The 23,136-nt window shown below is 39.8% G+C and overlaps 1 protein-coding gene across 8 annotated transcripts in view; it reads right to left on the reverse strand.

The window, feature by feature from the left end:
- The window catches only part of LOC144534478 (phospholipid-transporting ATPase ABCA1), a 187,392-nt gene that overhangs the window by 54,967 nt on the left and 109,289 nt on the right, over positions 1-23,136 (reverse strand). For all 8 annotated transcript variants that reach the window (XM_078276426.1, XM_078276424.1, XM_078276418.1 and 5 more), the window contains 7 exons: positions 21,989-22,037; positions 21,331-21,438; positions 21,115-21,147; positions 20,346-20,485; positions 16,972-17,099; positions 11,600-11,698; positions 10,669-10,858 (listed from right to left, as the gene is read on the reverse strand). In XM_078276426.1, the coding sequence (XP_078132552.1) occupies positions 10,669-10,858; positions 11,600-11,698; positions 16,972-17,099; positions 20,346-20,485; positions 21,115-21,147; positions 21,331-21,438; positions 21,989-22,037 (747 nt within the window). The remainder of the gene's footprint in view (positions 1-10,668; positions 10,859-11,599; positions 11,699-16,971; positions 17,100-20,345; positions 20,486-21,114; positions 21,148-21,330; positions 21,439-21,988; positions 22,038-23,136) is intronic.

Raw genomic sequence — 23,136 nt, forward strand, 5'->3', positions numbered from 1 at the left:
CTGCTTTAGCCTTGCTTATTTAGAGAGGTAACACTATGTTAATTAGCAGAGTGATCCTTGATAAAAGTGCAATTGAGACCCCAGACTGCAACACAATTTACCAACATACCCCACAGTTACGGTGGTTATCTATCCTTCTGTGCAAACAGCTTGATGTTTAAGCTTTGGTGTGTTGTTTAAACGGTAACCTTTGTGTGTATATGCATTCTTTATCACTTACAGTAGATGTCTATAAAAAGGAGTAGATGACCAGTGAGAGGGACTGTTTTTCTGCATCTCTTCTATTCCTGGGTCCAAAACTTCCTTTAGAGATAAATCACTATTTGGTTGGGTTTTACATGGCAGTATTGTTCCATGGGGTATAGAAGTAGCATTCAAATAAAGAGGAGATGAGGATACATTGGGGGCAAAACAAGAAGGAAGTGAAGAGTAAAGAGAGATTAGAAGCCAGATTAAAAACAAATAAGATAAATAAGAAAGGAGAGCAGGAATGGATAGAGGATAGAAACACAAGTTAACGCAGGAGGGAAGTGTAAAGAAAAGAAGGAGATACCTGAATCACAAGGCATAGAACAAAAAATAGGAAAAAGCAGAGGAGGAAAGGACCCATCTGGCTTACGAATCAGAGATAAGGGGGACGAACTGCATGACAACCTTGGCTTATCTCAGAACAAACATGCTTTTCTTTTCAAAAAGCCACAGGAACTAGAAAACAAACAAAACCAAAAATAAGAGCTTCTAAACTCCACTGTGTGTACAATGAGGTTATACACGAGCATACAGTCAGTGTGGGTCTAATTATTTTGGCCTTGGTCCATATCCCCAATCAAAAAGACTAAAATGGGAAAATGACGTGATTGTGCAATACCTGGGCCTGCATCTCTTGTTCATTACCAGGGAACAGCGTCAGAGTGCTTGGCATTCTGTACATAACATCAGCTCCCCACAACACAGTGGTAGCTTGATAGCTGGGGAAGCAAACATGGTTGAGGGAAATGTAAACTAAGGAGTAATGAAATCTGTTGAATGAGCTGGCATACTAGAGCACTGGCAAGATAAGAGACTGTGCTGTGTTCATATTCATCTTGGCATTGTTTATATTGTGCTTTACCTTCCATTTTGATTCAGTGTGCACAAAAAAAGCAATCATGGGAAAGCACAATCTTCTATAATTAAACATGTTATGTCAATGTGTATGTTCATTTGTCCTCTGTCTTGAAGTTTTGCAAGTGATGAATCCGGTTAATTGTTTTTTTCATGCAAAGCAATACGTTTCTTTATATGTGAAGTTGTTACTGCATTTTAACTCATTATAACATGATGTGTTTGTGTTTCTTCTTTTGTTTTCGAGCAACTCTTGCCTTCTGCTGAGAGGGTGGCTCTGGACAGGTAGTTTTACACTAAAATGGATCTGCGGGTGTTGGGAGTCAAAGTGACAAAAACAGGGCCCAGCAGAGAAAAGATGTGTATGAGTATGGGCTGGCGGAAGTTTGGAGCTAATCTGCGGTTAGTTGGGTTTTTTCTTTGCCACAGCTGTTGCTGAAAAAACTGCCCTCGGATGTAAAATTTACAGATTCGTTATGGTTTAAATGTATAAATGATAACATAAAATAGCAATAAAATGTCAGGGCTGCGGATTTTATGTTCTGAATTTAAATAAATTGGCCACACAGAGATGCATAAAAACAGCTTTGGGATTATGCTGCAGTATACAATCATCCCTTTCTTTTCTAAAAGTACAACAAATACTCTTACTGAAAAGACTCACTTTTAAGGCAATTTTTTTTTTCAAACCAAAGTAGATAATGGTGTTTGTATTTCCCATGCAGAACTTCTCCTTTTTTTGCACACAAATGGTAAGCCAATGCCCAACTTCAATACCCTGATAGATTAGACCAAGCAGAGTAATTTGCAAGCAGGCTGTAGTTAGGCCGGTCTCCAAATGATAAAGACATAAATCGTAATTCGGTGAACGTGGCGGCTTTATCAATTCCTCTGCACACATGGCAGCCTATTCATCTATGAAGGTTAAATAAACAATGATTTCACACTACCTCCTGTGGTGGTGTGTCCATGTTTGTTCTCGCTCTCGTCTTTTCTGTAGTTTCTCAAGGGCATATTGAGAGGATGGGCAGGATAAAAGATTAAAAAAAAAACTAGTGTGAAGCTGGTACATCATGATTTATTCAGCAGGGGAAGCTTTCAGGTCAAAGGGAATACATCCTCACAATGTGCTCAGCTACTGTGGGTGGTCTCTGCCTTGGACTTGAATTCATTTATGAGCCCCTGCGACGAACCACAGTCTACAGGTAAGCAAAGCAGAAATGATGAAGTGCATCTGTTCCCATGCACATGTACCGTATTTTTTTCGGACTATAAGTCGCACTTTTTTTCATACTTTGGCTGGTCCTGCAACTTATAGTGAGGTGCGACTTATATATCAAAATATATAGAATTTAACATGTTATATGTTATTTCATGCTGAAAACATCACCGTCTACAGCCGCGAGAGGCGCTCTAGGCTTGTGACAACTATATGCTGCTCCTAAAGACAACTGAGAAAGAAAAGAAACTGCAGGCAGTAAAATACGCAGCCGAAAACGGTAATCGAGCAGCAGAACGAAAGTTTGGAGTGAGTGAGAAACTTGTGAGGGACTGGCGAAAAGGTTAGTCTTACTGCAATGAAGAAAACAAAGAAAGCTAGTCGCACGCTGAAATCCAGATGGCCAGAGCTGGAGGAATGAGTCCACAGATGGGTGCTTGACCAACGTGCTGCTGGGAGAGGCTCGTCAACAGTGCAGTTACGTTACGTTAACATGCCGGACACCTACCGTATTCAGCCCCTTGTTCTGTGTGATATTGTGTAGTTTAATAAATTGCCTTTCCAGATTAAATGTCTGTTCTTGGTCTTGGATTTTGTGAAATAAATTTCTAAATAAATGCGACTTATAGTCCAGTGCGACTTATATATGTTTTTTTCCTCTTCATGACACATTTTTTGACTGATGCGACTTATACTCCGGAGCGACTTATAGTCCGGAAAATACGGTACATACAGTGGGGAGAACAAGTATTTGATACACTGCCGATTTTGCAGGTTTTCCTACTTACAAAGCATGTAGAGTTCTGTAATTTTTATCATAGGTACTCTTCAACTGTGAGAGACGGAATCTAAAACAAAAATCCAGAAAATCACGTATGATTTTTAAATAATTAATTAGCATTTTATTGCATGACATAAGTATTTGATCACCTACCAACCAGTAAGAATTCCGGCTCTCACAGACTATTTTTTCTTTAAGAAGCCCTCCTGTTCTCCACTCATTACATGTATTAACTGCAACTGTTTGAACTCGTTACCTGTATAAAAGACACCTGTCCACACAGTCAATCAAACAGACTCCAACCTCTCCACAATGGCCAAGACCAGAGAGCTGTGTAAGGACATCAGGGATAAAATTGTAGACCTGCACAAGGCTGGGATGGGCTACAGGACAATAGGCAAGCAGCTTGGTGAGAAGGCAACAACTGTTGGCACAATTATTAGAAAATGGAAGAAGTTCAAGATGACGGTCAATCTCCCACAGTCTGGGGCTCCATGCAAGATCTCACCTCGTGGGTCATCAATGATCATAAGGAAGGTGAGGGATCAGCCTAGAACTACATGGCAGGACCTGGTCAATGACCTGAAGAGAGGTGGGACCACAGTCTCAAAGAAAACCATTAGTAACATACTACGCCGTCATGGATTAAAATCCTGCAGCGCACGCAAGGTCCCCCTGCTCAAGCCAGCGCATGTCCAGGCCCATCTGAAGTTTTCCAATGACCATCTGGATGATCCAGAGGAGGAATAGGAGAAGGTCATGTGGTCTGATGAGACAAAAATAGAGCTTTTTGGTCTAAACTCCACTCGCCGTGTTTGGACGAAGAAGAAGGATGAGTACAACCCCAAGAACACCATCCCAACCGTGAAGCATGGAGGTGGAAACATCATTCTTTGGGGATGTTTTTCTGCAAAGGGGACAGGACGACTGCACTGTATTGAGGGGAGGATGGATGGGGCCATGTATCGCGAGATCTTGGCCAACAACCTCCTTCCCTCAGTAAGAGCATTGACGATGGGTCGTGGCTGGGTCTTCCAGCATGACAACGACCCGAAACACACAGCCAGGGCAACTAAGGAGTGGCTCTGTAAGCATCTCAAGGTCCTGAAGTGTCCTAGCCAGTCTCCAGACCTGAACCCAATAGAAAATCTTTGGAGGGAGCTGAAAGTCCATATTGCCCAGCGACAGCCCAGAAACCTGAAGGATCTGGAGAAGGTCTGTATGGAGGAGTGGGCCAAAATCCCTGCTGCAGTGTGTGCAAACCTGGTCAAGAACTACAGGAAACTTATGATCTCTGTAATTGCAAACAAACATTTCTGTACCAAATATTAAGTTCTGCTTTTCTGATGTATCATATACTTATGCCATGCAATAAAATGCAAATTAATTACTTAAAAATCATACAATGTGATTTTCTAAATTTTTGTTTTAGATTCCGTCACTCACAGTTGAAGAGTATCTATGATAAAAATTACAGACTTCTACATGCTTTGTAAGTAGGGAAACCTGCAAAATCAGCAGTGTATCAAATACTTGTTCTCCCCACTGTACATACACATGTGCATATGTATGTTTAGCAGCATGTCACATTCATGTATTCATATCGGTCACCATATTCATCCTACCTCACAAGCAACTCTCTTCAGACTCCATATTGTATATTTAAGATAACAGTTTCTATCTAATGACTTTATGCACTATATTTAACAGTAAACTATGGGTTATGGCCCTGCAGTTAACAGCAGGTAGGCAAAAAAAAGTTGGAGAAGGGTGGAGAGTTGTAGTATACAGTTACACACTTTCATACATTGTCATTTATTAACTAGTCTAGAACACTGGGGTATTTTCACTAACATTGAAAAAAAGGCCACGGTGAACATTCACCTCATAATCGCACTGTATCTTTCTACCATATGAACTCACACACTACCCCATTGGTATGAATCTTTCAAGATGTCAGATGATGAAATAAAGGCTGCAGATCTTGCTGGCTTACTGTGTTACAAAGACTGACCGCTGCCAAATAAATAAAGTGATGAACAGAGAAACGTGACTGTTGACAGCACGTGTATTGCTTACAAATGCTTTCCTCTGTCATATTCTCCTCTTGTAACTCTTTTATTCTAAATTTAAAGTTCCTTTAGCGCACAGTGGGAGATGACTGGTAATAGCCATGTTGCATGATAAACCCAATGTCCTCAAGGTTGTTTCCATGCAAAAATGAGAGTACATTTAATAACCTTTTACAGGATCTGGATTGGAACTAAATAAGATGTTGTAAATAAAGGAGAAATGATGAAGTGAATGTACAATGGTGTAAGCAATAATTTGCCTTTTGAAACGGTCTTTTTATTTTATTGGCTATCACCAGACCAAGCTCAATCTTTTAAGATTGAACATTAGTCTGGGGAGTCTGCTCTGTATTTCGTGATCAACGGGCATAGCTCAAATGACTCTGTATTAGGGGTGGAACGGTACATGTATTCGTATTGAACCGAAACGGTACGGGCGTCTCGGTTTGGTACATGAATTTACACGGTATAAAAATAAATAAAACTTGCGTGAAAATTAATTAATGTAATGTGGAACTACTGTTACATACGAGTTTCTTAGGGACACCTAATCTGTAGCCCCGCCTTAGCTCTGAAGCTCCCAAGCTCCGCCTACATGTTGAGTCAGTCCAGTGAGTCCACACGAAGCAAACTAGTCCCTTCCATATACAACCAAACATGGATGTACTGTAGCTGTATCCCTTCTTGCCTTGACCACAAATGGCTTCCAGGCCCATTTGCTTCGCTGTTTGCTCCGCTGTTAGCTCAGCTGTTAGCTCCGCCGTTAGCTGCGCCGTTAGCTTCGCTGTTTACTGCTAGCTCCGCTGTTAGCGTGTGAAGCTAACGCCACAATTCGTCAACTGCTCTGTGTAACCGAAGCCGCTCTTTTAACACCCCTGCTCTGTGCATTCACATATGAGAGCAGCGCCTGTCTCCCATATCACACTACTAGCTGATTGTCTTATTTTGTTTACAAGTTCCAGATGGAGTCTGGAGATGATGTGGGGTAGCCTACTTATTGTATACTGTTTATATCTTACTTTATACGCTTCAGGCTGTTGCAGCTAGCTCAGGGGAGAGACTGGATGACACTAGGTGGTACAGCCTGAGACATGCACAATAAAAAAAATTGCCTTCTGCTTATGTTATGCTTTTCCCTCCATTGTACAGAACCGAACCGTGATGTCTGAACCGAGGTATGAACCGAACCGTGACTTCAGCGTACCGTTCCACCCTTACTCTGTATGCAATTGGATAGTCCTTCAACCAATCAGAGCAACAATCCAGGTGACGTAGCAGCGACAGCGGCATCAACAGGTTGCTGCGCTTCGGTGGCCGTCATGTTGAATGTAAACAAGAAGCTGCTTGGTCGCTTCTCTATCGTCATCATGTTAAACCCTCCAATAGCGCCCCAGGTGGATAAGCCAGTTTGTGATTGGTCCCCGCAAAATTGTAACAGAAGCAGGATAGATAAACGTAGAGGTTTCCATCCTGAGCTGCAGGGAGAAATCGAATTACCGGCAGATTGGGCGGGGATTACCCAGTCTACCAGCTACATACAAAATGACACAATAAAGCAGAAATCCAGTAACGTGGCAAAATAGTAGCAAGTCATAAAATAACAGAAATATATTTATGTATATATATTCAGAGGGCTGAGAAGCACCTAAATGAAAGAATGAGTGACGCTGTTTAAAGTGGAGAAGCAGGTGGAGAGAAGAGAGCAAAGTAAAAAAGCGGATTGGAAAGAAAGAACTTGATGGCCAAACAGGGTACCAGGAAGACACAAAGCAGATACAAATAGCGCCTCAACAAATGGGGGACTCCTTGACAGTGCTGTCATGAGCTAGGGTCAGGGAAAAGAAAGGTTACACAAAGGGCACTTCTCTTGTTTGACTGTCTCAACAATCATCCTATAACATGATACCTGGCAGTTGCTCCTTTAAAATGGCCCTGGATGGCCTTGTCACAGGAAGGAGCACACAGCAAGACTCACACAAGTTCAACGAGGCATTACAAATTTGTGGAGAGTGTGAAATGGCACATTACATAACGTGGGATATTATATAGGGAGGTATAGGGGGTTGAAAGGAAAATAAAGGAGTGGTAGATGAGCCCAGCAGTTTCAAACTGTGTCATTTCATGTCCTGCTTGTTGGAAGTCAATGACATTGCAGAGTCTCTCTTATTAATGGATGGTCTCATTTGTCCTTCCAAGATGACATCTCCCGAGTAGGCCAAATATTGAGGGGGGGAAATGCGATGGCCATTATGAGACAAAATCATTTTAAATATATCTGTAAGTGACTGAGTGTTTTCTAAACTGGGCCTGAATATCTATTTTTAAAATTTCCTTATATATATTAAGAATTGAGGGTGAAATAACAAATTTCCCCTGCTTTTAGATGTGTGAGTGTGTTTGTTCATGTGTGTGTTCAAGTGCAAATTGTACTGTAAAATCTGAAGTAGCTCAAGAGAGTGAAGAGCTATAGTAACAAGTAATAACGAATGCAAGCGTGCAATAAAGGCTATAATTTGTGTGAATCTTATTATGATGTTAGATGTGAAGCGGATGTACTAAGCAGTGGAATTATGTGTAGGTTAAATGTGAGTGGCAAGCGTTGATAAGGCTGTGTGCTCTTGATTTGCGATTGAGAGATAAATGTTCAACTTCATGAATATACTATACTACACTAAGTGCTCAGGATGACAACTGCAAGCTGTATAGCAAACCATAATTGGACAGCAGGAATTTATATTTTTCTCAAAATAAAGGGAACTAATGTGATTGTTGTATTTGGATTTATGTTAAGGTGTATGCCATTTTTCTTTTCCTAATTATAGGAAATAATAGCCTTTCAAAAGTTGATGAATACATATCAAGCACTTCTATGAATGGGCATGTTACAACACACTAGAAAGAGCGTAGTTATGCCGCATATGACATGTAGGCAGGCCTGTAACAATTATTAAATAATTGTCTAATCGCAATTTAACGTATTTTCCGTTTCTTTGTTTAATTGCAAATAATTGCTAAAGTCCTCAGGGTGACTGTTGATGGTAATTGATTTTGTGTAGATATGCCAAATTGTAATTATATAAGTGATTATTGGTGCTTTGTTTCTTATTGACGATGATAAATGTTCTACTTTATGTTAGAAAATATGCAATCCATCCATCCATCCATCTTCATCCGCTTATCCGGGGTCGGGTCGCGGGGGTAGCAGCTCCAGCAGGGGACCCCAAACTTCCCTTTCCCGGGCCACATTAACCATGCAAGAAAATATGCAATGTTTTATGATAATAAAAAGGCATGTTTTAATTCATAGGCTTTGTTGTTACATTATCTGGGTCACATACCAGTGATATAACCAAAGAATTATCCTGGGATTCATTCAAAAGTTTAATTTGTTTAAAAAAGTAATAAATAAATAAATATTTTGTAAATATGACTGAATGAGACAATTATATTGTTAATCACAATTATTTCTGAGACAATCAATTGTACAGCAACATTTGGAATTGTTACAGCTCTACATGTAGGGGCAATGCTAGTGAAAATCAGCCTCAATGATAAGAGTTTGACCTAATGAAGATCCGACTGTAAACATTTCTAACATATCTAAGTAAAATGTTGGTTTCTTCATACACCCTTGTCTAAGCGCATGTATACATATATAAAACAGATCTGCTGTATTACTGTGTATCTGGAGATACATGGCATGTCATGTTTCGGTTGATATTTGTGTGTGTGGCTATTGTACATTTACTTTAACATTGTAACTCTGTGTGGAAATGACTTCGGGTTGGCTCGCTGGGTGAGGGCATGGGCTTGATAAGGAAGACATGGACATTGGCTAGGGGTAGATATGGGGACAAAGGAGCTACAGATATTACTCTTTTCACCCATGCTATTAAACAATACCAACACGTTTATGCCATCATACACTGTATCTCATATTTTGTTTCAGTTTTACACCTACCTGCACACACAGGATGTGCTGCCAAACCCTACCTCTTCTGCAATCTGATTATACTGTACCAAGGCTGTACACACAGCAAAGCCGTCCAATCCAGTCTGTTTAAGTTATCACCTCATGTCCCCCATTTTGTTTGGCGTGCTATTGTATGTTAACAGAAAGTTATCCAACCTGCACCATGACATGTGCATTATCACAGGATGACCTATGCTCCCGCATGCCACCAACATCAGCTGGAGGTCCTACAGGACCAACCAGCAGAGACAGCTAGTCTGTATGAAAATGAATGATTAGCTATCTTGTAAATGCAATGCTGTTTGGCAGCCAAATCTCTGGTATAAAATGCCAAAACTCCCCCGTTCCTTTCATCCCTTCCTCTGGGGTAAACTACCGAAAGCAAATTCTCAACCATCATAACATGACAAGACAAGGAAGAAAATATTGGCAGATTTACGTGGGCTTAGAAATGAGACATTCAAATTAAAATCTCCTAAAATGCAGGCACATGCAACAAAGCCTGAGTAAACAGACACGCCATCTCTAATAAAATGACATTGGAGTGGAGGTGGCAGCTTCTCCCTTTATTCTCTCTCAAGTTTAGATTTCTCATTATCATTGGGAGACAGCAGTGTAAACCATTTAGCTCCAAATTAGCTTCTTTCTCTTCTTCCTTCTCTCTGTATTGGGATTGATTTAGTCAGTAGGTGGTGGTTGATAGGCAGGGGTGCAGGGTCACTAACTTGCCCATTAATCCAGGCCTGGATCAAGTCCCTTCAGGTCAGACCGTGCAAAATTCACCTTAGCTGCATTTGGCCATGTATATATTGGTAAAGTGATGGCCTATATAGGATTGGTATTGACATCTGGAGGATGAGACACGCAAACCTCCCAGGACTCATGATGTGAGCAGAAAATGTGAGGTCCTTTGCAAAGTCTGTACTGGCAGCGCATGCAATAGAATGTCCTAAAAGGTGCTACAAGGTGAAAGGTTGGCATATACCTGAAGGAGTAAAAGGACACACTATGGATATATTTTTTAGTGAAATCAATTTTGGCCCTACTTTCATGCATGCACGGTGGCTCACAAAAGGGAGGCAGCACAAAAGGCTGATTTACATATTGCAATGTTAACAAATTCCTTGTTAGTAAGTACCTTTACATTTCAAATCAAAAATGATGCTGACTGCGACTTTCAGACTGCAAGCCAAAAGCTTCCATGATAAGCATTTTTATTGTACTGTTGTGTCATTGATTTATTTTTTATTTTTTACGCTTAGACCATTTTGCTCTCTTGCTGCAGTGTATCCCACTGTGACACACATACAGAGTTCAGCTTGCACAGGAAGTGCACTGAAAGCCATGAGCAGTGCTACTGTTTCAGGCAGGGTTTAACTGGCTTGCTCAAGGCACCTCAGAGAGAGACCGACATACTGGCTGTTGCAGGGCATCTAATGTATGCCCCTAAAGTTACCATTGCACCAACTACCATACCACCCTCCTACAAAATGCACTAGCACCAGTTTAACAGACTAACCTGAGGTGGAGGGAGCCCTCCTGCACCAGGTGGACAGTCAGGTAACATGATCGTCCGTTTAGGCGTGCTGCACTGACAGGAGGGGGAAGGGTTGGACATGTTCCAGTTACCGTTGAGGAAGATGTCAGTGACTGACTGATCCACAGATGGAGTGAACCATTCAGAGCCACTAGCTGAACATGGCAACTTCCTAAGAGAAAAATGGGGGAAATAGGATTGTTGAACTGGTAATAATGCCAAATGCATCTGCTGAAAAACATATACAATATGCTTTCTTATCTTAACCATAATTGTAACTGACATGTACTATGGTAAAAAAAAAAAAAAAAAAATTAGTGAAGGAAATGAGGGTAAGGAGAATCAGAATAAGGAGAGTGAATTGAGATATTACATTGCATTCACAGCATACTGTATGCCATCAGATGGATGGAATACTTGTTGTTACATGATTCAAAAGTAATTTTAGACTGCAGAAGAATACCTCTGAATTAAAATGTTTGGTTTGTGTTTGAAGAACTTCAGCAGAGTAAGATGCACAAGCACTTGAACTGTGAACTAAGCGGGCCCCAAGCTCAGTAATAATTCCATTATTATTATTTTTTTTAAAAGGTATTCATTATTCAAGTTATTCTGATCAGGATGACAAGAAGAGCGTGTGCCAAGCGAATTATTTATTGATCAAATTTATTCTTAGGAATTGATCTTCAAAATCATGCAGATAATTCCTTTCCAGTGCTCTTGGTAACTTGGCTTTGTTTCAGCTTGTTCTATTTCTGCAGCATCATTTCTTGAAGGAGGCAGAGACACATGCTCAGACATGCATGACACATACACAGCTTTCAAAGCACAACACTTTATAAGTGCCATTTGGCATTAATGCATGTGCACACACTAATGCTATTCTTTTGGCTTCTTGTGCATTAACACTTACGGTATTGGGTCTCCATTCATGCAGCGAGTTCCAAAGCCAGGCTTGTTTACCAAGGTTTCCACCACCTTAGACACCTCCACATTATCAGGCACATCTTTGCTGTGAATATTGGGAATATAGTCAATACATACAGTGGTGTGAAAAAGTGTTTGCCCCCTTCCTCATTTCCTGTTCCTTTGCATGTTTGTCACACTTAAGTGTTTCGGAACATCAAACCAATTTAAACAAAAGTCAAGGACAACACAAGTAAACACAAAATGCAATTTGTAAATGAAGGTGTTTATTATTAAAGGAGAAAAAAAATCCAAACCATCATGGCCCTGTGTGAAAAAAGTGATTGCCCCCCCTTGTTAAAACATACTATAACTGTGGTTGTCCACACCTGAGTTCAATTTCTCTAGCCACACCCAGGCCTGATTATTGCCACACCTGTTCACAATCAAGGCATCACTTAAATAGGAGCTGCTTGACACAGTAAGGTCCACCAGAAGATCCTTAAAAGCTACACATCATGCCGAGACCCAAAGAAATTCAGGAACAATTGAGAAAGAAAGTAATTGAGATCTATCAGTCTGGAAAGGGTTATAAAGCCATTTCCAAAGCTTTGGGAATCCAGCGAACCACAGTGAGAGCCATTATCCACAAATGGCGAAGACATGGAACAGTGGTGAACCTTCCCAGGAGTGGCCGGTCGCCCAAAATTACTCCCAAGAGCGCAGCGACGACTCATCCAAGAGGTCACAAAAGACCCCACAACAACGCCCAAAGAACTGCAGGCCTCACTTGCCTCAGTTAAGGTCAGCGCTCATGCCTCCACCATCAGGAAAAGACTGGGCAAAAATGGCCTGCATGGCAGAGTTCCAAGGAGAAAACCACTGCTGAGCAAAAAGAACATCAAAGCTTGTCTCACTTCTCCAGAACACATCTTGATGATCCCCAAGACTTTTGGGACAACATTCTGTGGACCGATGAGACAAAAGTGGAACTCTTTGGAAGGTGTGTGTCCAAGTATATCTGGCGTAGAAGGAACACTGCATTTCATAAAAAGAACATTATACCAACTGTAAAATATGGTGGTGGTAGTGTGATGGTCTGGGGCTGTTTTGCTGCTTCAGGACCTGGAAGACTTGCCGTGATAAAAGGAACTATGAATTCTGCTGTCTACCAAGAGATCCTGAAGGAGAATGTCCGACCATCTGTTCGTGTACTCAAGCTGAAACGAACTTGGGTTCTGCAGCAGGACAATGATCCTAAACACACCAGCAAGTCCACCACCGAATGGCTGAAGAAAAACTAAATGAAGACTTTGGAGTGGCCTAGCCAAAGTCCTGACCTGAATCCTATTGAGATGTTGTGGTATGACCTTAAAAAGGCCGTTCATGCTCGAAAAACCCTCTAATGTAACTGAATTAGGACAATTCTGCAAAGATGAGTGGGCCAAAATTCCTCCAGGATGCTGTAAAAGCCTCATTGCACGTTATCGCAAACGCTTGGTTGCAGTTGTTGCTGCTAAGGGTGGCCCAACCAGTTATTAGGTTTAGGGGGGCAATCACTTTTTCACACAGGGCCATGATGGTTTGGATTTTTTTTTCACCTTTAATAATTAACACCTTCATTTACAAATTGCATTTTGTGTTTACTTGTGTTGTCCTTGACTTTTGTTTAAATTGGTTTGATGTTCCGAAACACTTAAGTGTGACAAACATGCAAAGGAACAGGAAATGAGGAAGGGGGCAAACACTTTTTTCACACCACTGTATACATGTCACTTAAGTAAGCATCCCTTTTGGTGGAGACATGGTATAACTGTCCTCACTGTCAATACAATTGGTTAGGATTTCACACATTTTATAATCTGTCTTCCGTCACAACTGATTAAGATTTCACAAATCATCTAATCGGTCTTCCACACTGGCAAAGCAAAGGAGTTTAGATGATCATTAATCTTGAACGTATCTTGACATCAAAGAAGGCCTGAAAGGAAATGAGACATGCACACCAGGGAATCAGATGTGGTGCATTTTAAGTAAATACTGGAAAGCATGCTGCATGCAACTGGGGCTATCTTAATCAAGAGTTAGAGAGAAATCATTGAGGTCACAAACTCATTTCTTTGGGCCAAGAGTCAAAACATAAATTCCCAAAACACCATTGTGTTGCATATTTTTTCTCTAAAGTATAGTTCCGTCCTGATGTTTGTGCAAGCACATATTGATATGAGCCTGTTCAAGATTCTGTGTACAGTTTAGGCTCTTCACAGCCTTGCATTTTTATCTAAGTGTCCTGTGCATATCTATGAGTGTCTCAGTTAAACAATCTTCCCATTCCAATTTCATTCTCATCACTAACCACACACACTCTGCCCTTTATCTTATAGGTATCGTGGGAGTTAAAACACAGTGTTTCATAAAGACCATCGTGATGGCTTTCTGCCAGCAGTGGCCACAGCCCAGCCAACCATTTGGATTAATACAGTGTTCATTGTCTCATTTAGAGGCGTCTCCATGAAGGTCATTCGGTCATTTCCTTGGCCACCAGTGAGCGCAATTGAAGTGGTCCGATTGTTAAAATGGATTATGTGCAGCCATCTGTTTTGCAATTAACAATGGCTGGGTTACCACGTTATTTAAGATAATAAAACTATTGGACAGTTCCAAAATGAAGACTTGTGCATATACACAGAAACAGCGGAACTAATGAATAGTTCATCTAGTCAAAATTAAACATCATAGAAGTAAAAACTAAGACAATATTAGAAGAAAGTCAAATGAAGGCCATTATATAACAGGAATAACCCCTTTGGATGATAAACCAAAGAGTGTTGTTGAGTGTAAATATTACTTTCCATATTTGGATATATCACTAAGTAACCAAAAACTAGAAATACAGAGCATAACAAATCCACTTATTGCCACAGGTATACAGTATACCCTAGTGAGCAGGGTTCAAAGCCCCTTCAACTTCTAAATTAGATAAATCATTATCAACTGTTAAGATGATAAGACGCAATACTTTTATTCACACTGTTATCATCAGGCAGGATGTTTTAAAGTCACTTAAGAGAAATGACAATATTTAGGAACTGGCCAGAGGAAACGTTGGAAAAATTAAGACCAACTCCAGCTTTATAATGTCATGTATAAGAACCGCTGCCAGGAATTCCCCAAAAACTGAATGTGCAGTTCAAGAGACTATGTGACAGATAAGGTGAAGCAGGCTCTGAAATCCCACAAATGAACCCTTGATGTGAGCCAGGATTGTATTCCCCCTTGTCACGTGCTGAACTGTGTTGTTGAACGTACACTGAGATATATTATCACCATATCATGTAAAGGTCTTGTCAGTCTTATAAAAAACACCCAGCAACCTTGTGACACTACAATGAAATTATCTTTTATGGATAGATGTGTGTTTTCCAAGGTGTTGCTAAAGAAGACTTAGTATCTAGGTAGGTTGCTAGAGTGCTAGTGGTTTTCTGGGTTTTTGGTAGTGTATGGATGTTGCACTACTAGATGGTTGTTGCTAAGCGCTAACGACAACTCCATGTACACCATGCAGTGGTCATAGAGGAAGTAATAATAGTGGTAGAAGTAGTAACAGTAAATAAACTGTGTTTGACTGTTTCAGCACCATGGAGGGATAAAAATACTATTTTAAATGTTTTAGCACTGTATACAGTGACAAAGAATTGCAATTAAATGTTTCAGTTTCATTTTTGGCATAAGTTATAGTCAGAAAGAAAAGCAAAAACTGAAACAATGTACATTTTCAAGAACAATAGGTACTGAAAAGTTTCTGTCGATTTAAGTTCCAAGTGTAGTGAATTGTTTTAAGATTCTCACTGTTTTGATGCCAAAACAGTGAGATGACTGGTCAAGCGAGAGAAGTAGCATACAACTAAATATGCCAGGTAGTAGTAGTGTGAGACGCCCAGCAAGCACACTGTCAGTTATTAATGTCGAGCACTGATACTATGTGGATATAACCAAACGCATGAATTAAATATTCAAGAAGTGTTTGTCATTTGCATTAACTATCATGACTTGACAATTCTACTGTCAAACTAAGCAAAGCATGACAAATATTTACCACCATGTTAAAGGCAAAAGTGTATAAATACGTCAACAAAAAGAAAAATAGAGCAGAATCTCACACTGACCAAGTGGTAAGACAGTATCATAAATAAACCAGTTTCAGTTTGCACTTAATTGTGTCTTGACATCTTCAAAGTGAAGTTTATACGCAAGCTGCCAGGGGAAATGAAACACCTGCAGGATAGATAAGCAACAACAGCTTCACGTCAAAGGAACACAGTATGAATACAGTGTCAAGATTAGTTAGATGGTTTGGACAGATGCTGTAACTAGTGATGCATATTAGATTTCAACTTTTACAGCACTTGTGTTGTTACAGAGAAGGATCATGTTGCAGCAATTTTGAGCTCACTGGTGTGAATATGTAGCAATTAAAAGACAGTGGAAGAAACCTTATTGTAACTTAAAGATCATACTGTATCCTGTGCAGTAAGTGTACACATGAATATAGGCATATATGTTTTTAGGTGTTTATTATTAAGAACTATGCTTCATAAGTTGAGATTCTTAAAAACGACCTTAGCCAAAATTAATGTAAAATCAATGTGAGCATTAAAACTAAATTACTTTTCTCAGATCTAATGATTGTAGTTGGTCCAGTGGACTTCTTTAGAAAGTGGTGTCTTTAAGCTTTTTGAGTGTTATTTATTCATTATCTGCTCTAGCTTTTCCAACCTTTTAGACATAGATACAGTATAGTAATAATAATGGTTCAAAATGATGTGATTTTTTTAAAATTGAAAAATGGTAACAGTTTCTTGAGGGAGGACCCCTAAACCCTCTGCCAAATACGTTCCCCTAAGTCTTTCTTCTACCAGTTCTTCTTCACATTATTTACACACTCTCTGCCTCTGATAACAGTGAACATCATTTGGTAGATGAATATTCCCTGGAAAAATCTGGTTTCCTCTCGGTAATGATATTATTGGATGCATTACATCATTTAGAGTAGTTATTAAACTTAAAGGAACAGACTGTTAACATTCAAAACTAAAAATGTAAATCTGTGGTGAATTGGGTTAAAATGCCATAATAACTACTAAAAAACAAAACTGACTGTGGCCAGGTTGGTTCAGTGGTACAGCAGGCGCATATATACTAAGAGGTTTATGCCTTGACGCAGAGGTCCAGGGTTCGAATCTGACCTGTGACAATTTCCTGCATGTCTTCCCCCTCTCTCTCCCCTTTCCCACCTAGCTGACCTGTCAAATTAAAGGCGGAAAAGCCCAAAAAACAAAAACTGACAATTCATTTTGTGCTATATCATTATGTGGTTACCTGTAAAAGGTGGTTTGAGGCAGACCATACATCCAGGGTTGCAGCTCCAGACTCGGATATTCAGCGAATGGCGGAACGATGAGCGAGAAGATCAGAGACAGGCACACAAACGCAGCAGGCAAGACCACCTAGGAGGATGTTGACAAAGTTAAAAGCCACTTAAGACATTTATCCTGCTATATCGGAACTCACTTGAAGTAAAATGTTACAGAAATCATTAAATACGCAAGAAAAAATAATATCATGTGTATTTTTCAAGTAATTGCCAGACAGGTTGATTTCGAATGAAATACTTTCAGCTTAATGGTGTGCTATGTGCCACTACAGCTACAATGACTACTCGAGGAATCTACTCGAGAAAAGCCTCTGCCTGAAAGCTTAATTTGATAATTGTACCATGCACACGACACCAGTTTCTATGTCATTTTAAATGTGACCTATGTAATAACTGCACAACATACAATGACACAATTCTGAGTGATAAAATGATAGGTGCCCTCTACTTGAACAACAGCACATGATTCAATACAAGATCAATTTCATCATTCCCCTCCCCAAGCACCCTCACTGTCATTACGTGACACAAAATGACTGATGCAATCAACAATACTGCGGGACTGCTGCGATAACGTGGCAACATTAATATGCACCCCACCAACTTGTTTGGGCTCTTCTGCATGTTTTATGAGTTTGATTAAACACTTCCAACACTGCCACCATCATCTGGCTACTCAGATATAATTAGTTTCTCAACATTCTCTTGTCTTTTGTGTTATGTTTTTAAAACCAGACACTGCCACACTTCCCCTAGCCCCACCCCCAACCGCCCACCCCCATCCAATCCTCTTTTCTCCATCATGTAATTCGCTTTTAATTTCATTGTTAGAGCTGACAAAAAGGTCAGTGGGAAAAATGCATGCTATCTTTAATGTTTAATCACTTGTAGGTTGGGGCGCGCTCGGCAGCTGGGGGAGGTTTGTATACACTTGATTAATTGCAGGGCATGCAATTTGCCAGGCCAATTCAAGATGCTACAATTGAAAATCCTAAATTTACTGCATGGAGTTATGGCCGTGGAAATGTGCTTGGAAGAAAGATAAAGAGCAGCAATGAGTCTCAAAAGCTTAATGGCAGACCGCAAAAGAAAGTCTCTCTCTCTCTCTCTCTCTCTCTCTCTCTCTCTCTCTCTCTCTACAGTAATTGCAGGTGACAGCTGGTACTTCTTCTATTGAGAGAGATCTGAAAAAATGGGGAGAAGTCATTTTGCTCACAAAGCCAAGGCACTCCCATGAACAATGCATAAGTTGAGCGCATTCTCAGGTTTAGTGGGGATTTAAAGAGGAGGACAAGATTATATGCAAACTGGGTATAAACACCAAAACACAATTAAGATGTGTTTTATTTCCTGCAAAGCCAAATGGCTCATTAGATTGAGTTTGTTTCCTCAACAAACACTTATGTCTAGCCTATATCATTTGTGAATTTATTGCTGCAGCTTGCGTTAACGTGGATAATAGCATCACCTCGGATATTTTTTACTGATGTGGTAATGTGGTCTTTTCTTTTCACAGCGTTCAGACAAAACATAACAAAAAGTAAACTGATTGTTTGTGTTATATCCACAATGGTAAACAAAAGGAACACAGAAACGTCTATACAACAAATGAGCATCTCGTGTACCATGCTGTAGCGATAATTAAATTAAAAACCAAGAGAAATATTCTAAATGACACAACGTAAATCATCTCCTGCTGAACAGCAAGGTTGCTGCAGCTGGAAAGGCTTGTTGTTGCCAGTTCAGTTTGAGCTCCAAACACCAGAACCCTTCAACTCATCCACCATACACACTAACTGCTTCTCCCTGATTCTGACATTGCCAACACTCGCCTGTCCCCAACTTTCATCCCCATAAATTACTGCTTTTGTGTTACATGTCATAATCTCCTTTATATTCCCCTAACCGCTTGTATTCGAGGAGATTACCTCACCACACAATCATATCTGCTGACAATGGGAGCCGTTGACATGATGGGGGGGGGGAAATAAACCTTTAGCCAAATGAATAAAAAGGGAGGAGAGGTATGCCCTTGCAGACAATGTGCACCTTTGTACAAACACACTCACACACCTATCCTTTCATCCTGCGCTGCATCCGCACTAAAGAGGGACGCCCAAGATTGACAGTGACTAATGGGGATTGGTTCTGCAGCAAATTACAAGAAGAACCCGTACACCTCACAAAGGTGAAACACTGTTCTCTCTCTCTCTTTCTTTATCTCACTCACTTGCTCGCACGCACGCACACACAGCAGCATAAAGGAGTAAGCTGCATTCAGTTGTGATAATTTCAGCATCATGGCAGCTGTCATAACTGATGGCATTACATGATATTCACAAACACACTATGAATCTAGATGAGCGGTGTGTCAATACAATTTAAGTCACAACTCACTTTTTAGAACTCTGGGGACAAAAATAATTGAAGTACCTCGGAAATTGCAAAATTGGTTTTGACTTGTTTAAATTACACCTGTTCATTGGGTTTGACTTTTGAAATTGTGTTTATGAGAAACAAAGTGATATAGACATACCCTTAATAGGCTAATAGCAGTCTGTCATCTCTGTAATTGTTATGCGATCACATTTAATACAAAGCTAACGAAAACACATGATTAGCACACAGTAAAATGGAGGAAAAACAAATCATGGGTGTCACTTTGCCTTTCTAGTGACAATCAAAGCAATCAGGTGAAGCTGATGTTACTCTAACTGAAGCCAGCAAAAACACCTTCCATCGACTCACTTTGCCCTCATTCACAAATGTATTAACAGCGTCCTGGCCACACCAGGCATGACTTTGTATCAAAATACAAAGGCGAGACCTAAGAAATCAGCCCTATTTACTTTGAAACACCTTTGCTCCCAGGTATCGACACTTTTCTGCTCACAGAAAGTGATTTATCAAAACTAAAGAGGGAAATCTCCTCCACAGCAGCATAAATTCACTCATTCATTCATGCCATTCTCAGCTTCTGTAGTCCCTCCAGTATTCCTTTTGGAGTAATGATTATTGTACATGCAGTTTACTATTCGTGGTGCTACACTTCACATTTTTCAAACTTTTTCCTTTTATATATACACTACGCTCTGTGTCAATTTATTCACCCACAACTTAAATTCTACAACTACTGACTAAATCAAGATGGATGACATGACTTTTCCCTCCAGATTTTAAATTAGCTTACTCTATCATATTTGTCATTAACTGATTTTGAAAGCCAACATGTATTTCATACAATCCCACCTTGATCCTCCCATGCAGCCCTCCTTGTATAACCCTTCAATTCATCAATATGACAGACTGAGGCCATTACCTGGGCAATGAGTCCCTTGCGGCTCCTTCGGGCGTGGTGGAAGCGCTTGATGAAAAGCGCAAGGAACTGCCTCCTGATCAGCTCCCATCCAGTGATGACCGTGGATCCCTTCCCACTGACACTAGCAATCCTTTTTAAGTCTGGAGTGGACATTAACCCACTGTGTTATTTATCATCTATGCATATGTAAAAGACCTGCTGAGCACACTTTCCACCGCAGCTAATGGGCTGATCAAATATGACTTAAGTGTTAAACCTGCCAGCTGCACTAACTCATTTCACAGTGTAGTAACCATTTTAATTATTATATTCATTTGGAAGTAGTATTTGGGTGTGACTCAGAAAGGAAAAGGTGGTAAACAAGGGCTTTGTATATTATTTTGTTTTATGTCTCACACTTGCCAAGAATATCTTTACTAAAAAAAGAAGTCACAATAGCCATTACGAGAATAAAGCATTTTCTGATGGAAAAACATTTTCATGATGAAAAGTGAATTGTTTTTCATTAGGGCAAAATTGCAAAGCTGAAGAGACAGGTTAGATAATGCTGTATGGATTGGAAGGGAATTCTGTTGGAAAATGACTTATTCTGAAGATAAGAGTTCTTGTTTATGCCTCTTTTGAAAATGACCACTGAGGTGAAACAGTCAAATTAACGCCAAACTAAATCAAGGTAATAATTGAAGAATGAATGTGTGTGGAAAAACTGACATTTGCTGGTATAATAAAACTAAGATTGTCTGTACGAAGGACAAAATACAGTACATACCTTCCACTTTACTTGTGAACTTTTCCTTCAATTCTGCATGAGAAACAGAAAGAAACAAGCCTCAAACAGGAATTACAGTTCAATCTAACACAGTTTCTATTTCAAACAACACTCATAAATATCAGTCAACTTTCTGCATTAGGTATAGATTCACAAATGTTTAATTGAGCTTCCTTCGTTAATAACTGTATGATAAATAAATACAGAGAGACTTGCCTCTCATTCCAGAGACTTGCTCTGTTTTCATGTGGACGCTGGCGATGCTGTTCCGCTTGGATATGCGGGAGCCTCTTTTGCAGTCTCTCACCAACACCTCCTTTGTTGCTTTGGGAATACAAATAAGATATGTTGTTTTGGCCTGACCCAATTTAGGGTTATAAATAACAATAAGAATCGCTACCTGCCCTGCAAGACGCTTTACTATTCCCTGTAAAAGCACAAACCCAGGTGGTTTAGGAACGTGAGGAAATGGGATACTGAGATTAAACTGATAAGTGAAGTTGCTTGGTGATGGATGGGAGATTTATCCACTGAAAGCAATCAATGAGCAATATCTGCAATACATTAAGGATGTCAATAATTATGTCAGCAATGGTGGCAACATTGTTGTTCCATGAAGAATATGTTAAAGGCTTAAGGTGGAATTAGCTTGTAGATGTGTTAACTTTGTGCATCTTAGTCTATTATTGTACACTCAGCTGTGGCGGTCCAATCTCGTTCTGTATAAGTTATATAAATGTATTTTCTCATGACAGAAATAAGGTACATGTTTTATACAGTTAAAAATATTAACAGTGTTACGTTTTCCTAAGAGATGTTATGCATTATACTGTTGTCCCCCTAACGTGTGTTAGCATACATATTGCCACCTTACTTGGTATTTCTACATCCACTCCGGTATCTTCTGCCACTTTAAGAAATATCTGTGAAATGAACAAATTATCTATTAGTATAGTATCTTACAGGAGCCACAGTATGTTTCATGTCACCGTATAAGCATGCACAAAACAGGATAAATGGAAACTAACACTGCAATGGAGGAGCGCAAACTAAGCTGTTAATATAGCCTTTTTTTGGCAGACACCAGTTATCGCTGTCAAGTTTTGCTTCGAATAAAATCAGGGTTGTGCATCCACAGAGACCCTAACCTTTACTTGAGTACATGCCAATTGGCCCTCCTTTACTTAATTTATTAGTTCAGGCCACATGTCTAAATAAACACAGCTCCATATTTGCGATACATTTCCAAGTGACCTTCCCTTATTTCATTCTCCTGTGCGTGTTAAGCCCTGTTTCGACATCTGCCCTCTAAAAAGTCTCTACACACTTCTGGCAAAGCCTACAAAATTCATACTTTGGACTGAATGTGATTTGATGTGGTGAATAATATCAGCTAAAAACATAAAATAGAACTACTGACATCATAAAACAGTCATAAAGTACGTAACAAGGCTATTCATGACAATAAACAGGGTACATGTTATTATATGACCAAACTTCCATGACATCCCATCTATCAGACCTTGTTTATTAGTGCCGTATATTGAAAATCACTGCATATTTCAATTGAAGTGTAGTTGGACTTGAAAAGAAAAACGGATGGACAGATGAAATAACCTTGTCGTGTCTGAATTTGAGAAATTCAAAAGGAATAATTTACATTGCCTGCAGGCCATGAGTATCGGATCCATGTCTGAGTTACACGAAGAGTATTAACCAACAGTCACTCAGCTTTATGATCCAAAACCAGTCAAGATGTCAAATACTGCGTTAGTTATTTGTTCAGAAAATATATGACTGTGAACTGTATGTGTAATGATATCAAGTTATATTATATCGGGTCAATGATTATGAGACCACAAGTAAAATGCTACTTGACTTATGACTTTTTCAAAAATATGTCATGCTAACGCTATTCTGTGTGTACAACCAAGTATGGTCTTAAGCAGACTGAGGAACTTTGCAAACGTGTACGTATGTTTGGATGCTCTAGCTATAAACCTTTCAACACAAGTTGTGTAC

This window comes from Sander vitreus, chromosome 19 (assembly GCF_031162955.1).
Source record: "Sander vitreus isolate 19-12246 chromosome 19, sanVit1, whole genome shotgun sequence".
Classification (NCBI taxonomy): Eukaryota; Metazoa; Chordata; class Actinopteri; order Perciformes; family Percidae; genus Sander; species Sander vitreus.